At 38.6% G+C, this 17,481-nt stretch overlaps 1 protein-coding gene across 2 annotated transcripts; it reads right to left on the reverse strand.

Moving 5' to 3' along the window:
• Positions 1-1,394: 1,394 nt before the first annotated feature.
• LOC309693885 (uncharacterized protein) lies at positions 1,395-17,146 on the reverse strand. 2 transcript variants are annotated; one of them, XM_082513500.1, is made up of 5 exons: positions 17,085-17,146; positions 6,849-7,235; positions 6,110-6,380; positions 5,087-5,224; positions 1,395-4,495 (listed from the first exon to the last, which is right to left on the reverse strand). In XM_082513500.1, exons 3-5 carry the CDS (start codon positions 6,356-6,358, stop codon positions 4,229-4,231), a joined length of 654 nt encoding a protein of 217 aa, XP_082369626.1. In that variant the 5' UTR covers positions 6,359-6,380; positions 6,849-7,235; positions 17,085-17,146; the 3' UTR covers positions 1,395-4,228. The 2 variants fall into 2 exon arrangements, with proteins under 2 accessions (XP_082369626.1, XP_082369625.1); XM_082513499.1 differs by lacking the exon at positions 17,085-17,146 and adding an exon at positions 7,745-7,809.
• Between the last annotated feature and the right edge of the window lie 335 nt (positions 17,147-17,481).

Genomic DNA, 17,481 nt, shown 5'->3' on the forward strand with positions numbered 1-17,481 from the left:
AAAGACTTGAGCCTCCTTTCTTTTTTCTATATTTTGCCAGTAAAACGGAAAATAAGTGCAGTGATTTATTGAAACATGCGCAAACATAGGTGGGAATACACATGTACAGTAAAAGGCAAAAACTATTCTATTGAGCTTCAAAGTCAATATTTGGTATGACCATCTTTATTTTTCAGCACAGCCTGAACTCTGTTTTACAAGCTTGTAATTTTTTCTTTAATGTCTTTAGGAATAGTTCTCCAGGCTCCAGGTTCCAGCCACAAACTGTGACATACACCATGGTTATTGGATGGGTATAAAAACTGTTGTACCTTTCTTCTAACCTCCTCCGTACATACTTACATTGATTTAAATCAAAAACTTTTGAATCATCAATCCATAAGACCTGTTTCAACAGATTTTAAGCCCAGCGTTCTCATGAAATTTTCTCCTTGTTTCAAATCTTCTTTCAGGCTGTTAGGAATGTTTATGGCAATTTTAATAGTTTCAGGTAGAATAAATGGGAACAAAGGGCTGTCCTTGTCACTCCTGTTCATAATTTTTATGGACAGAATTTCTAGGCATAGCCAGATGGCAGAAAGCCTCCACTTTGTTGGCCTCAGAATAGCTTTCTGCTTTTTGCAGATGATGTGGTTCCATTGACTTCATCAGGTGGTGGCCTCCAGCTCACACTAGAGAGGTTTGCAGCCTAACGTGAAGCAGCAGGAACGAGAATCAGCACCTCCAAGCCTGAGGCCAAAAAGAGTGGAGTGCTATGTGTCTATGTCTATGTCATGAGGAATAAATCATACATTTGGATGATTTTGATTTCTATCAGATGAGAAGAATGCTATTAAAACATATAGCCAATCTTCCAGATAGATTTACCATCACATATTTTCACTTTTCAAAAAACAAACACACTTTCATCCATCAATTCCAAACTGACCTTCAATGTATCCAAAAGGGCCACAGAAACGGGACACTTTTCCAACTTTCCAAACTTGTTCTATCCTAGGCTTAAGGCATTTTCTTTCCTTCCCATTGTCTCTTGGTAACATTTCTGTAAATCCGATACCTTTCACCCTGCAGATATTTCTTTTTTTAAATTTATATTTCACCTGTTTGTGAGTGACAGAAACGATGACATGTTTTTGCTTTTCGTGCACCTTCCCTCCCATTCCCTGCACATCTACTGCTAATATATATTGTTAATATAAATATATTAATAGTATATTGTTTATATTTTAAAATGTTATATTTTTTCTGTAATACTAATCTGTATATGGAGAAGGTGTTTGACTGTCTGTTAATAATCTAGTATCTCATCAATTATCTACTAACAAATTTAGTAACAATCTAGTAACCAAATTATATATTAAAAACCTGACTAGTTTCCCAGCGGGTGGCAAAAATGTACTTGTTTTTCACTTTTATATTTAGTTTGTACAAAGCAAGAAATTCTAATGAAAATGTAGCATTTTTCTAACAGCCCAGTGTCAAGAAGTACCTTTGCCAGGATTCAGTGTATTTTGTATGGTGGAGTACATTCTGCAAACCCCATCAGTGTTCATCACGGCCATTTCCATCTTTTTCACAAGATCCACTACCTTCTGTTCTTCAGCATTGTTCTCCTTAACATCATACCTACCAACACCTCCTCTTCACCTCTGTTTTCTTCACCTCCAAAACACAAGTTTTTCCTTCAAGATGACACCTGCTCTATCTCTCTTCCTAGCAACAGCGGACTAGAGCATTAGTAGCGCCTGGCTTTGCTCCCCTTTCACCTGGTCTCTACCTCTCCTTACATCCTTGCCTTTCCGTCTTTCTTGATGCCTCTGAACATGCCTTTCAACAGCATCAGAGGTTGTTGGTGTTGTCCACAGATCTGACTAATCCGTTATCGAAATGTTCTTCTCGATGATCTACATGTTTGACTTACTTAAGATATCACACAGGACACGCTTCCTGACACACTCTCACTTGGGACTATGACCTTCCTATCATCATGAAGCAGTTTGGCAATTCTTCTCTGACCTCTAGCTCAAGCTGTTTTTACCCAGTGAACTCCTGCTTACTGGATATTTATATAGATATTGTGACAAAAAAGAGCTCAGTAACTTCCCACTTACAAATTAGACTGATTAGAATGTTGGGACATTTAAAGGAACTCAATATACATAGTTAAAAGCATATTTACTAGTGACAAACATCTAAAATCTTCAAAATCTGAGAAGTAAAATTGCACAAATATCAAACCTTTTACAATTTTCTGCTCTAAGCTTGCATTTCATTTAAACGTACATAATTTCATCTTAAACAATTTTTACACTTTAGATTTTCTCTCCCCTCATGCAAGAACAACAAGCATCAAAGAAACACTTTTGCAGCAAAAAGTACAAACAATAATTTCTGGAGATGCTTTTTTTCACACTTCAAAAAGAGTAAAGCAAAGGAACACATTATTTATAAAATTAGCATGAATCAAAGTGCAATATTATAAATGATGGGGAGTTTTTTTCATTTTTAATGCATTTAAATTGTGAAAATGAGAAATGAGAAAAAAGGAGCAGGTCAACTAGATATATACATATTTTGGTAAAAATGTGTGATCGTGTGCAATTAAGAGCTATTATAGACAGAGATGGGCAGTGTTGGAATTTAAAAATATAATCGGCTTATCTGCTATTATATTTTTTCTGGATAAGAGAGGCCCAACTCTTAGTACAGTTTGTGCCGACAGGACTGACAGGAAATTACATGCTTTTGCAGAAGCCTGCTTTTGCAGCTAGAATGAAGTGAAAGTGAAACCAACTAGGCTGTTTGATTGAAACTTAAAGTGTGGTATGATGTAGAGAGCAAGTATATAAATGACTAGGCTTCCTGTTTTGTGCTTCAGACCTGAGCTTGTGTGTCCGTGTGTTCAGGTCTCCATATCCAGGATATGTTAATTAAAGATCAATTTTAAAGTAAAAGGACCACTTTTGAGCCGTGTCTTTCTTGGCCCTAAGAATTCAAAGAACTGGAATTAACAGCAGTAATGTGTTACTGTAATCCGATTACTTTTTTCAAGTAATGAGTAATATAAGGGATTACTATTGCAAAAAAAGTAAATAGATTACTGTTACTTTCCAGTAAGCATGCCGCTTTACTGCGTTACTAAACCGTGATTTTGTTTGTGAGAGTGTCTCATGACAATGACATAAGCACGTGCGACACCTGTGGCAGCAACAGACTTGTGTAGATCAACAATGGATAGTATGGAGTGCAGGACAGAGTACGACTATGCAGCATTTAAAGCTTGGACGTACTTACATTACTTTAGTCGGTAAAAAGTGACTAAAATATGAGCATCCGCTGTACACTCTGCGTGGGAAGAAAATGTCTTTCTACAGCGAAAAATTTAACTTGAAATCTGAGCAAGCACCGAGCACGCTGCCACAGGAATGTGAAATTCACAGAGAAACCCCCGGATACCCCCACTGACATGACTACTGTGGCACCGGGCAAACCTCCACCCGCCCCACTCCTGCTTAACAGGTGAAGATAGATTTAAGAACGACAGGACTTAGTGACTCTGAGCGTTGATTCTATTTATTTTTTGCCGTGTTTTACTTGCATCTATTTGAAAGAGTGAGTGTAAACACAAAAAATTATTTTATTTTATATGTGGGAATATGCAGAAAATAGGTTTAAATGTTAAACAAATTTCTTCAAGTCAAAGACTGTTGAATATAATTTCATTGTTGCTTAATGCAATGTGCATAAAATTAAAAGATTAAAACTGATAAAACAAGTTTTTAAAAGATTCAATTTTATTTGATGGATTATGCAGAAAAAGTAGAATTGGGCTGAAAGGTCTGTTGCTATTATTTATTCAGGTTGTGTATCATGGATTACTTTTATGGAGTATTAATCAGTAATTAGTTACTAATTACTTTTTTCAAGTAACTTGACTAACACTGGTAATAGATCTCATCAAGGAATTACAAATCATCCACCAGTTCTTCAGAGCTCATAAGAACAAAGAAGGATTGAACGTCTACCTGAATTTCTTAGTGAGAACAGTTTTGTGAGCATAATAATAACCCCTTAACTTCACTTCTCTTTCCACAAACATTTTTATGCATGCGGGTAAATAAAAAATTTTAGGGTTTACTACACATTACATTGCAGCACAGAGCATTACTAGAGTCTGCTTTAGTCTTTATTTGGTTTTTCTGCGACCTCTAGTGACCGTTTTGGTCTTTTAGAACTCTTTCAACAGAAGGCCATAGGGACGAATGGCACGCACCACCATCTTTTCCTCTTCTTCTTTTGATACTCTATTGATGGGAACCAGCCAGTACTTATCATTGTGGTGTTTCTCTCTGTATCTGGGGTTGATCCGATTCTGCAGAATCACTTTGTACGTCTTGCCGTTTTTTTTGGACTTGAAATCTTTACAGTATTTGAGGGCCACTTCGATGTCAGGTGTAGAATAAACCCCTCTACCATAGACGTCACGGTCACCTGGCTGTTAAATAAAGTGAGAGGAATTAGAAATTAATTTAGAGATTTAGATAATTTAGAGAATGTTACAGTTTATTTACTTTGACCTGAATAAGATAAACTTTAAGTCATTTTTAACCATTTTATTTATTTATTTAGTTAAAGATGTACAATAACTAACAGTAGATCACGTTTCTATTCTACAGCATAGGGAATGAGCACATCACAGTCTTTGTTAACACGTATTGTGTTTTTCTGTTATGTTCTGCTTCTACTGAAGATGAAATCTATTGAAATTTCAGTAGATACTGATCAGGGGCTGAGGGAAAGAGAAGCAGAGAAAGACCAACAAACAACAAGAGGACAAAAACACAGACAGACAGAAGATAAACATTCATGAAATATTTTAAGATATTGTGTCAAATAACTATACAGCAATTGGAGTGGAGATGAAATGCTCATTGCATCATGGGAAGTCATCATGGAGATGATGGAGACACAGACTTCCTGACAGAGGAGGCTTACTAGGCATGTAAAAAAGTATTGCCATATTAAAGCATCGTATCATATTTTCACTGGTTAAAATACTGCAGTACCAGAGATGATGTAATCAAACCTTGAAACGTCCTTTGATGATGTCACAAGCAGAGTCATAAGATGTCCCATGGTAGGACACAGGCCACTCCCCTGACACTGACCGAGTGCGATAGCCTGCTGTGCCGAGCCATTCATTTCCATCATACTTATCCAGGACCTGTGTTCAAATGTTTTCATGCAAGAAAATCTGTTATGATGTTATAACAGATGATAGCTTCATAGAGTTACGTAAGCTGAGGGGCACAACTCATAGCAGAACACAGTCAAAAAAAACAACAACAACAAAAAAACTATCGCTTTTGATAGGTCAAAGAGCCAAAAGTTATCTCTTTATCTGTAGTTATTTCTGCATCTGTTTGTTTGTTTTGTATCTAGAGGCTGGAATGGATGGGGCAGTGGGACATAAGAGCAGAGGATGCTATCTAGAGGGCGCAGCTCGAGTACGAAGACACAGTCTGTCGGTCTGAGGTCATCAAAACTGCTTTTGTTTGTTTCAGACAGTCCATAGATTATCTTTGCAAAAGTTAAACACGTGTTTTACACACAAATTTTAAAAAGTCAAATAAAAGTAAAAGTAAAATTATTATTGTCATTATTCTGATTTCCCGTGAAATATAATATAAATTCTTTTGACAATCTATTGAAGTCACAGCCCTCCTTCCACTGTATCTACCAAGAGAAAAAAGTCTGCATTTTATTTGTTCATCACAGCCGCTAGTTGAAAGTTTCTAATAAAGCCAGCAACAGAAAACAAAACCAACTCTATATTTTGATATCAATGTCATTGTAATGCTTCTAAATGATCTATTAATAACATTGTGAACCATCTTTTGATTTTATTCTACTATATATTTCATATACTATATGCTTCATTTCACACTTCATTTTTTATAAGTAACTTTTACGGTGGTATCATTGAATTCATAATGCGTCTTTTTCAGTGAGTATCAGTATCATCCAGTGCTTGATAGTGTTTAAGGACCAGTTATAGCAGTTTAAATGCTGAACATGAATAACATGGCTGCTTCAAAGGGATACTTACCTTGATAGCAAAACGCTGCCAACCATAGGGACGCCAGTACTCTTCATCACCTCTGTAAAAGGTATCTGTGTCTTTCATTCCAGTAAAGTCGTAGTGAAATCTGGGGTCAAAGAATTCTTCCTCGTTGATGATGAAACGCCTTCCATTTCTTTCCTCTATTTCAAATTTTGATACATGTTTATTTGCTGGAAAACCTTTAATACCTATATTCCCGGGCAATCCAGAAGACACGTGCCCATCAATCCTCATCAAACTGCTTTGTGACACCGAGCTGTAAGCATAAAGTTCCAAAGCAGATAAGCTGTCTTTTCATGTCATCGACTTAAATATATTTTAAATCAGATTATGCATGGCTTATAGGTCATGCTGTTTTACAAAAGTTAATGAGTTATGTCTCAGAAGTCTGAACAATCTGAAATTTTAGCTGTTGAAAATGAAAATGGTGGATTTTAATTGGACTTTTTTTTTACACTATATAAAGTGAAATGCAGGTAAAAATGAGCACACATATTTTTCTATCCTGTTGTGAAACGATTAAACTTCTTTGGGTTTTCGAAACTACAACCTGACTTTGAGTCTCGGCACAGTCACAGTTTTACTAGTGTCATCTAAATTATTTTTGAAACATTTTTTGCACCAGTAATTCTATTCTAAAGCCTAATCCTTTTAAAAACCTACAATCCTGTTTCAGTAATGACATTTAAAGTAGTTGTTATCAGAGGTTTAGTATAACATTTACCAAGTTTGATCTCCATCCACAACTGTAGAAATGAGCTGCGTAACAGGCAGCTGTGAAAAACAAATTTTTGAAAGCTTCGAGAAGACCAGAACCGATGCCAACTTCTCCTTGTTTTTGTTGAACAGAAGTTATCTTAGCATTGCAGATCACCCCCAGTGCTTCAAGTACGATGTCGTTGTCAATCATCTTGGCGATGTTGTCTTGATGTTGCAGTGCTTTGCTTTGATGTAAAGAACAAAAGCTTGTATCTTGTACTTTCACTTCTGGTACATAGCAAACAGCTATGTGTATGTGTATGGAGTCATCTCTGTTGCTGAAGAGGAAGTGTTTCTAAACTCTGTCTGAGTCACATTTCTTTATACCATTATTTATTTCTTCTTATATGCTCTGTGAAAGTTAAACATCAAAAAAATCAATTTTCTTTAAATAAAAACGAGTTTCCACATAAACATTTATACTTTGGTCTGACTTATACTTTCATTTCTATCCACTCATGCAATTTCTTATCTATTGGCAGGGGTACTGGAGCCTCTGCCAGCACTTACTTGCTGGGTGTTACAAAGTCTCTCTCCTCCACCCTACATTTGTATTTTTAAGATAAGTAATGTATCAAAAATGAAAAAAGCCATAGTGTCACGTCTAGCGTGGCAGACGTGTGGAGTTGTAGATAAGGACCCAAGATGCGGCTTGTGATGAGAGTGAACTTTATTTAGTAAGGAGGATGACATACAAACAGAAACGGCATGGCGAGAAGAAACAAAACTGGAACAGCTAACAAAACAAACCGAAAACCAAACCCAGAGATGGACAGAGATGGATACGCAGGAAGATGGAGGGGAACAACACAGACGAACCAGCAACGAGGACGAGGGAACACACACTATAAATACACTCACCAGTAATCAGGGGATGGGAAACAGGAGGGAAACACACCTGGGAGACATAACAGCTGACGAGGCAGGGGAAACGTAAACAGAACACACTGACATCAGACAGAGACCTTCAAAGTAAAACAGGAAACACACCGACTGAACACAGACTGGAGGACACCTATATCGGCACATGAAACGTGAAACAGAAGAGTACAAAAACCCAAGATAAACAAAACCACAGAATAATAATAAACTAAACATAAACACGGAGTCACAGACTCCGGACCATGACACATAGAGTCAATGAAGTTAAAGATGTGTTACACAAAACAGTTTCAAACCATAAAGTTATTACTCACATTACAAATTTTATAGAGAGATTGTAATGGAAATGTTACGGTTTGCAAGGCTGGGGGAAATCTGCAGTCGCTCTGAGGTTTGCTTGTAACAAAAGCTGAGAAATGCAGGGGAGGCAATTAAAACTGAAACCACAACCACTGTATGGTGCAGCTGGTGACATGGAAGATGAGGATAAAGCAAACTGCATCACAAGTGCTGAAGTCATCACTCTTGCACTGTGTGCGATGCTGCGGTTGGTCGTGATTAAATGTTGCATAAAGTGGCAGGAACAAATACAGCGTTTCTATCAGCTCAGCAAACATCAGCAAACATATAAACTGTTTGTATGTTGGCCACACAGTCTGCTGCTGGCTAAAAGCCTACTGGTGTGTTTCATTTCACAAAGAAAAGACTGTGAGATAGCTTCACTCGGAGAGGGGGAAAGGTGTAAGAAGAAAGACAAGAATGGGAGAAGTGTCCATTGGCATTTGGTAAACTGCATTAAATATCTTTTAATAGAGGATTAAATAGAAAAAGTCAATAGAGATAAAGACAAACATGAGTCTATGGAGCCATTCACTTAGGTAGGTCAACTTAAAACAGAGAAGGGAAGAACTGGATTTTCCATCAGATGTGCAAAAGGATTTAACGTCCAAAACTATTTTGTGAGCACAATATCCCTAAACTTAATTTTATGCACATATGTACATTAAATTGTAGCAGAGAGTATTTTTAATGGATTACTAGAGTCCACTTTAGTCTTTTCTTCCAACCTTTACCTTTCTTAGTCTTTCTAACGCTTTGAGCAGAAAGTCATAAGGACAAATAGCCCGTTCCACCATCTTTTCCTGTTCTTCTTCTGGTAATCTAGGATTGATGCAAAACAACCACTTTGTTTACTTTGACCTGGTTAAGATTAACTTTAGCTCATCTTTATTTTTATTCTATAGCACAGAAAATGACCACATCACAGTCTTTTAACAGATTTTGTGGGTTCTTTTGTCATGTTTTGCAAATTTTCTGTTAAAGATGTAATCCACTGACAAAAACCCCACGAGTCTGGTTTTGGTTGTTGACAGGAGAACAGTACATGTCTGACTGCACTGTTACATGCGTAAAGTTTGGTTGGGGGGGGGTTTATAGTGTGAGCCCTTAGTTCCAGTGAAAGGAACTGTAAATGCTTCAGTTTACCATGACATTTTGGGCAATTTCATGCCCCCAACTGTGTGGGAACAGTTTGAGGATGGTTCCTTTCTGTTCCAACATGACTGCGCACCAGTTTTTCAAAGCAAGCTCTATAATGACATGGGTCTGGGTGCAGTTTCCCCCTCTAGGGGCAAAGGTACCTAGACCTGGGGCATAGAGTACGTTTGGGGAGTGTGATTGTGTGTACAGTGTCTATTTATCTCTGTCTTCACGTTGGGTGAGTGCTGAGTATTTGCATAGCAAATTGGACTGCCATTGGAGCATTGGACTGCCATTATCTCATAAGACTTTGTTGTTATACTATCTCTTACCGTATATTACTAAATCTCCATTTGCACTATTTGCCTATTTGCACTACTCTGCCTGGTTTACACTCAATGTCATTTACCCTTACCTGAATATTGTATATTGTATATTGCATAGCTTTCTTGTTAAATTGTATTGTATTTATTAAAATTTTTACTTTTTAATTATTTTATTTGCATTTTTTAATCACTCTCTTATATTTAAATGTTCATTTGCTATTTCATCTAGGGTTTGAGAGTAACGAAATTATTCTCTGTATGTCCTGTACATGTGGCAGAATTGACAAATAAAGTTGACTTTGACTTTGACTTGACTTTGATATGAGAGCATGAGGGTGGGAATGGATGTTTGTATCTGTGTGTGCCTGTTTGTCTGTGTCTATATGTCAGGTTGGGTATCAGACGTCACTTCTCTAGGGACATCTCAGGCCCCCCAAGGTATGGAGGCCTATCTCCCCCCACCACTCCCCCTGCCAGTGGCTGACGCCGTCAGACATCGGTGCATTGGTGGTTCTTGGTGTCCGGCGCTCTGGATTCTGCTCCGCAGCTGCTGGGTGACCCTTCATCTGGGGCTCTCCTCAGCTCTTTCCGAGAGAGTGGCACGGTTGCCCCGCAGTTGGTTTTCGTTGGACTCTTGCACTCTGGGGGTCTCTGGATGTCTAGAGCCTGGATCTCCTCCATACCTGCCTCATGCCCTGGGGGGCGGGGCTATGGCTCCCCACACCCTCTAGCAGATTGTTACATGAAGCGCGCTCATGCTCACAGGTGTACACACGGGTGCTCACAGACACAAACTACAGGGTGGGCCATTTATATGGATACACCGTAATAAAATGGGAATGGTTGGTTTCCTCCCCGCAGATGGCTCAGACGAGCCGGGCAAAACCACATCCGGCAAGTGAGGCTGACGCGGCTGCTCCGGGGTGGCCATTGTCTGTCCGTTATTTTCCGAGCTTGCACCGCCTCCCGGGCTTCATGCAAATTGACCAATAAGTCCAAACATCCTCTGACCTGGCGGAGATAGGGATTTCTGACCACTTATAAAATGTGTTCAATGTGCTGCCCATTGTGTTGGATTGTCAATGCAACCCTCTTCTAACCCTCTTCTCCCACTCTTCACACACTGATAGCAACACAGCAGGAGAAATGCCAGCACAGGCATCCAGTATCCGTAGTTTCAGGTGCTGCACATCTCGTATTTTCACACCATAGATAATTGCCTTCAGATGACCCCAAAGATAAAAGTCTAAGGGGGTCAGATCGGGAGACCTTGGGGGGTATTCAGCTGGCCAACAACGACCAATCCACTTTCCAGGAAACTGTTCATCTAGGAATGCTCGGACCTGGCACCCATAATGTGGTGGTGCACCATCTTGCTGGAAAACTCAGGGAACGTGCCAGCTTCAGTGCATAAAGAGGGAAACACATCATCATGTAGCAATTTCAAATATCAAGTGGCCTTGAGGTTTCCATTGATGAAGAATGGACCCACTATCGTTGTACCCCACATACCACACCAAACCATCACTTTTGTTGTTCCAACAGTCTTGGAGGGATCCATCCAATGTGGGTTAGTGTCAGCGGTGGTTTTGTTTGTTAACTTCACCATTCACATAAAAGTTTGCCTCATCACTGAACAAAATCTTCTGCGTGAACTGAGGGTCCTGTTCCAATTTTTGTTTTGCCCATTCTGCAAATTCTGTGCACCGATCTGGGTCATCCTCGTTGAGATGCTGCAGTAGCTGGAGTTTGTAAGGGTGCCATTTGTGAGTAGCTAATATCCGCCAAAGGGACGTTCGACTAATGCCACTCTCCAGTGACATGCGACGAGTGCTACGCTGTGGGCTCTTGCTGAATGAAGCTAGGACAGCCACTGATGTTTCTTCATTAATAACAGTTTTCTTGCGTCCACATTTTGGCAAATCCAACACTGAACCAGTTTCACGAAACTTAGCAAGCAGTTTGCTAACTGTAGCATGGTAGATGGGTGGTTTCGTAGGGTGTCTTGCATTGAAATCTGCTGCAATGACCCGGTTACTGCGTTCAACAGATATCAACACAATTTCGATCCGCTCCTCACGTGTTAACCTCTTCGAAATGTCAATGGCTGTGAACAAAGAGAAACTTGTAAATAACTCATGAAAGAATAAAGTTACGTTGAAACCAAGCACACCATTGTTTTTCTTGTGACATTACCAATAAGTTTGATGTGTCACATGGCCCTCTTCCTATTGAAAAAACAAAAGTTGTATCCAAGATGGCCGACTTCTAAATGGCCACCATGGTCACCACCCATCTTGAGGAGTTTGCCCCCTCACTTATACTAATGTGCCACAAACAGGACTTTAATATCACCAACAATTGCCATGTTATTACGTTGTATCCATATAAATGGTCCACCCTGTACACCTCTTTTGGCTGCTACCTCAAAGCACACTGTGCGCTGTTGATCCTACGTGCTGCACAATAATATTCAATATTTAGTATTTACTGTTATATTCACATAGGTTATCGTGATGATCTTGTTTATTATATTGCTCTCTTTTTTTCTTGTTTTCTCTTTTTTTTCTCTCAACAGGTGATCCAGGTGATTGAGCAGTGATTCCTGAGATTAGGGACAAAACAGGTTTTAATTTTCTAAAATATATTTTTTGATTTTTCAAAAACATATTTACATATAATTGTTACACAAAGTTTTTGCTGGAGAAGTGCAAGGTTTTTATCAACACCGTCAGACACAAAGAAATGCAAAAATTTATATTTTAAATAAGTTGTTTCAGCTATTTTGACTATTAGCAGCTTCTCTGTTCAATTGTTTATGCACATATGTTTTCAAAGTAATTATACCACATTTAAAAGTAAGATTGTTTTGGCTTTTTATTATTAAAGTTACAGTCATACATATTTTCAGAAGCTTGTATTTAATCTCTATAAGAAACATTCATATTTAGCAGCATGCAAATTACAAATTTATTGAGAAAATTACATATTTTTATTGGAAGATCATGAGGGAGGAAACTATATGGTTCTCCAAAAGAGAAAAATAAACCAAAACTCCATATTATGGAGTTGACAAGGTGCTAACGGTGGTGACGCAAGTCTGACGGTGGTGACGCACTAGTAGAAAACAAGATATTATTTCTTTCAAAATGACCATTTAACCTTAACACCTTATGTAATATCACAAGACACATCATAACAATTCTGTTTTTGCACATTTCAGGTTCTACATCTTAATAGTTCACCAGCAAGTAGCTGCCTACTACTCCTTGATTCCTAAAGTTCTCTGTGGTTGTGTGTTTAGACCCTGCTGGACTTTCTCTCCTTTTGTCTCTCTGTGCTTTCTTCCAAAACCTTCTCTTTTGCCTTTTTTCTCTTTCTTTCAGATCACTGGTGTTCTTTATTTTTCCCTCTTTCACTCTATTTCTCCATCTTTCCCTTCCCTTTATGAGAAACTCTTTCTTCAACTCAGGCTGGCTGTTAATTTTTCTCTCCTTCTTTTTCGATCATTCCTGTTCCTTCTCTTTCGTTCCTCTACTGACAGGTTCCCCTTTGCTATTTTAGCCTGAAATGTACCATTTTGTAATTACTATAATTTTTCTGAACCTTATGCTTTTTCACAGATTAAGGATGAATATTCACAACACAATTATGCAATAAGCAATAGAAATGCTATCCTGCCATTAAGTTTGATGTCATTAGCCATTTCCAGGTCCAAACTCCGCTGCAGGTCCCAAAGCCAAAGGAACTCTGCGGCATCACTGAGAGTTACAAACTGTCTAAATTCTTTCATCTTTAATAAAATGATCAGTGTGGCTCTACCAGGTGTAACATCCAGGCATCCATGAAAACAGAATATATGAAATTTAACAGAGTTAAAGTTAGATTGCTTGTTTCCACCTAAACATACCAGCTCTGCTACCACTTCCAACATAAATGAAGACAGAAAACTAAACAGCAGTGACTTCTGTAGAGTTACTGAAGTTGGGCTAGCTGGTATATAGTGATGTGCTACATGATCGCTAGCGACACAGCTATGTTAGCATAATATAAACACAGTGAAGCTGGAGGATGGTTAGGCTGACAGTGATCACTGGCTGTTTTTAGGGGCTTGTTCAGATGTAATAGAATACGATAAAAAGCATTAAAACATTTTAACAGCACAACAGGCTTAATAAACACAGAGTAGTTTAGGCCCAGAAACAGGATTCATACATCATCACTTAAAGAACAGCTCTCGGGGCACAGCTAGCTCAGTAGATGCCCCATGATCGAAAGGTTGGGCGTTCAAATCCAACAAACAGCGGCTATCCTGGATTGGTAGCTGCCCACTGCATCACTGAGTGAATGGGTTAAATGCAGAGGACTAAGCATTTTCCTACAGGATTAATAATGTATACATAAACAATGAGATTCAAGATAAGGCAAATTTGATAATATTTGTGTCATGGTCCGGAGTCTGTGACTCTGTGTTTATGTTTTAGTTTATTATTATTCTGTGGTTTTGTTTATTCTGGGTTTCTTGTACGCTCCTTTTTCACGTTTCATGTTCCTATGTTCCCATGTTCCTATGTTCTGTGTCCCCCAGTCAGTGTTAAGTTTGTGTGTTGTGTCATTACGTGTATGTGTTTCCTGTTTTATTGTGAAGGTCTGCGTCTTATGTGAGTGTTTTCAGTTTGCCTCCCTGGTCTCCTCACGTTAATCACTCCCAGCTGTGTCCCCCACCTGTGTGTGATCTCCCTGTGTTTCTCTGAGTGTATTTTAGTCGTGTCTTCTGTCGTAGTAGCTGCTGGTTTGTCTGTGTCGTTCCCCTCCATTTTTCTGTGTAATCTCCCCGCAGCTCTGTTTCACGTCTCAAGGTTTCAGGTTTGTTTTTGCTTAGTTTTTCCCAGTTTAGGTTACTCTTAGGTTTTGGTTTTCGTCCACTTTGCTCCTGTTTGTTTCACCTTTTGTTAATAAAGCTCGCTCACAACTACACAGTCTGCATCTTGGGTCCGTTAATAATTCACACACGGCTTGCCCCGGCAACCTGTGACAATTTGACACATCTGTAAAGCAGAAATATCAGTAAAATACACAGGAAGTAATATGACTGAAATATTAATAAAAATAGCTTAATAGAATTGATTAATAGGACACTTTTGTGGCATTTGTCAACACCATTAGAAAAAGGGTCAGCACCGTCAGACAAAAATCCTGATGGTGTTGACATCTGATGGTGTTGACAAAATACCCTACTTTCTCTCATAATTACATGTTTTTCTGACAGAAGCCATCTTGTTTTTCATCAGTTGCTTATGGCCTCTACAATCTACCTAAATTAAGCTCTTTTTACAAAAAATTTTTTTGATTACATCGACTTTGGTGTTGACGCACTGTGGTTGTGACACAGTTTTATCAGAAAGGTGTGCAATAAATGAAATAAAAATAAAAAAAGTTATCACAGCAGTGACCTCATGGCATGTGTATCAAACAGGAAGTGGTAAAGGGGTCCTCAGAGTGTAAGCCGCCCACAATAATTCCTGATTTTTTTGTACTTTAAAAAAAATCTGATGGTGTTGACAAAAACTCTGGACACAGGTATTGACTTAAATACTTAGTGACGAGAGCCATGATGTTTAATTTTACATTACTTTTAATTTTTTTCTGTATTTTAATATTATCACACCTGCTTCAGGACAATGGATTTTTAAGGTACTGGTAATGTACTGTACCATTTAAAATAAATATATGTGTATAAAAAATGCAAAATCATGCTTTTGTTGTAAAAACATTGCCTTGGTTTGTCTTTTAGGCAGTTGGATTAACACTTGTATGCATATTTTTAACCACAAAATTGGGTTTTATCTGCCGGACATGTTTTGTCCCTTATCTCAAGAATCAGTGTGATATATATATATGTATTTTTTGTAATGTAATGGCATCTTTCTTGGCCTTCAGACAACAATTCTGATGGCAAAAGAACCAAATGGGACAGGCAAAAAAATAAAATAAAATTCTAAGCAGTGCCTCTGGTTCACCTTACAGCATTTGAATCACCTGCTCATTTAACATTTTCTGGTTTTCTAGGTGGCACTGTTGGTCCCTTTTCAATTAAGCAGAAGACAAATCACACTGAAAGTGTTGGATTGTAAATTTTAAAGCCAATATGATAACCTTATCCCACCAACGATGTGGAGATCCAGTTTTTTTTAAGATCCAATTAAATCAGTTCACTCAAAAAGATCCTCGGGAAAACAGTAGAATTCTTGGAACAGAGTTTAATACATATGAACAGCAAGATAGTTCATACACAGAACAGCAAGAAAACCCATAGCAGAGCAAACAAAGCAAACCCTGGAGTGTAGAGCCTTAAGCACAGACAGCAGAGCCACACAGAGACAGAGAAGAGCCCCGGTGGCCCCTCCGACCCATCTCTTATAGGCAGTGCCGGGGAGTAACTGAATACAGGTACCGGCGTTATGCATTTAAAATACAAAATATGAGTAACTGTATTCCTTTACAGTTAACACTTAAATATGTGATAATTAGAATAAAGTTACTTTCTTGAAATTAATGGATTACACAGCGGTCATTTTCTGCTTCATATGTTAGGCTATCCCCTCTCTAATTTTGGTAATTTCACGCATTGCTGGAAACCCAAACAAAATAAGAGGCTCTAATGTAGGCATCCTATTAATGTTGGTGGCGTCAGTTGCACAATGGACCCGGAACCAGCACAACAGATCCAGCAGTGCACGGGCAGGAATGCATTTCTTACTTGGAAATTCCGACACCACTTCACATTTAAAGAAAGGGATGGGCGAAATCTGACTGTTCAATCCAGACTCTGTTTGCCAGCAACCAAGCTGCTCTCAGGTTCTAAAGACTCCACCTCCAACCTAAACAAACATCTGGAAGTAAGTTCTTTTTAAAAAAAAAAAAAATAACTGCCTACTGCAGCTACCTTGTTTTAGTGGTAGCTACCTGGGTTATGTACCACTTCAGTATCTTCGATGTACTGTTGCTGTGTGATTTATTACTATTACTGAGGGCTACGTTACAACCTGCTAGCTGCAAATAATCATGCGCAGTTCTCAAAGCAGACAGAAAGAAAACATATTACTGATACAGAAATAGTTTTCTCTACAAGATCACTGTAGTTCATGTAGTTTTAAAAAAGCATGACAATATAACAAGTTATCCAAAGTATTCAGAATACGTTACTCACATTGTGTAACGTAAATACACAAATTAACGGAATACATTAAAAACTACATTTTGGGCCATGTATTCGGTAATCTGTAGTGGAATACATTTTAAAAGTAACCTTCCCAACACTGCTTATAGGGCTTTGGAGCGTGATGTCACGGGGGTGGGCGTGGAAAGGATTTTGGCCTGATGCGGCATTTTCCGGGTCCAAACAAAGCAAGAAAAGCAGAGGCGTCACAGTGTAATTATTTACGTGCAGTTGTTTTTTTTGCCCAGCGCATGCTCCTGACGCAGGGAAAACCAATTCTGCAGGGGAGACCTACCTTGGTACTTGTGCAGGTGAAGCCAAAGGGAAGATATGCTTCACCATATTTCCTAGTCTTTGGCTTAGAATGAAGTTGCTGCATCTCCTGCTTTGCGTTTGTGTGGGCGCCCTGTGCTAGCAGTGTCCAAGCGTTTTTGTTTTTTTTTCCCTTTTCATACCACGCCCCCCCTGCAATGGCTCTGCGCCCCCCCTAGGGGGCGGGCCCCACACTTTGGGAAGCTCTGGATTAACCCTTTGCTTTGCTTTATCACAATAGGTCACAAAACGGTCAAAATTTGCACATTAATGCTAATTGTTAAATCGTACAACAAGCAGTATGCATCAACAGGTGCTCAACTACATAAGTTAAATGCTTAACATGGTGATTCTCATATATAAAAACATTCCAGTGTAGA

This window comes from Aulonocara stuartgranti (assembly GCF_965226115.1).
Source record: "Aulonocara stuartgranti genome assembly, chromosome: 18".
Taxonomy (NCBI): Eukaryota; Metazoa; Chordata; class Actinopteri; order Cichliformes; family Cichlidae; genus Aulonocara; species Aulonocara stuartgranti.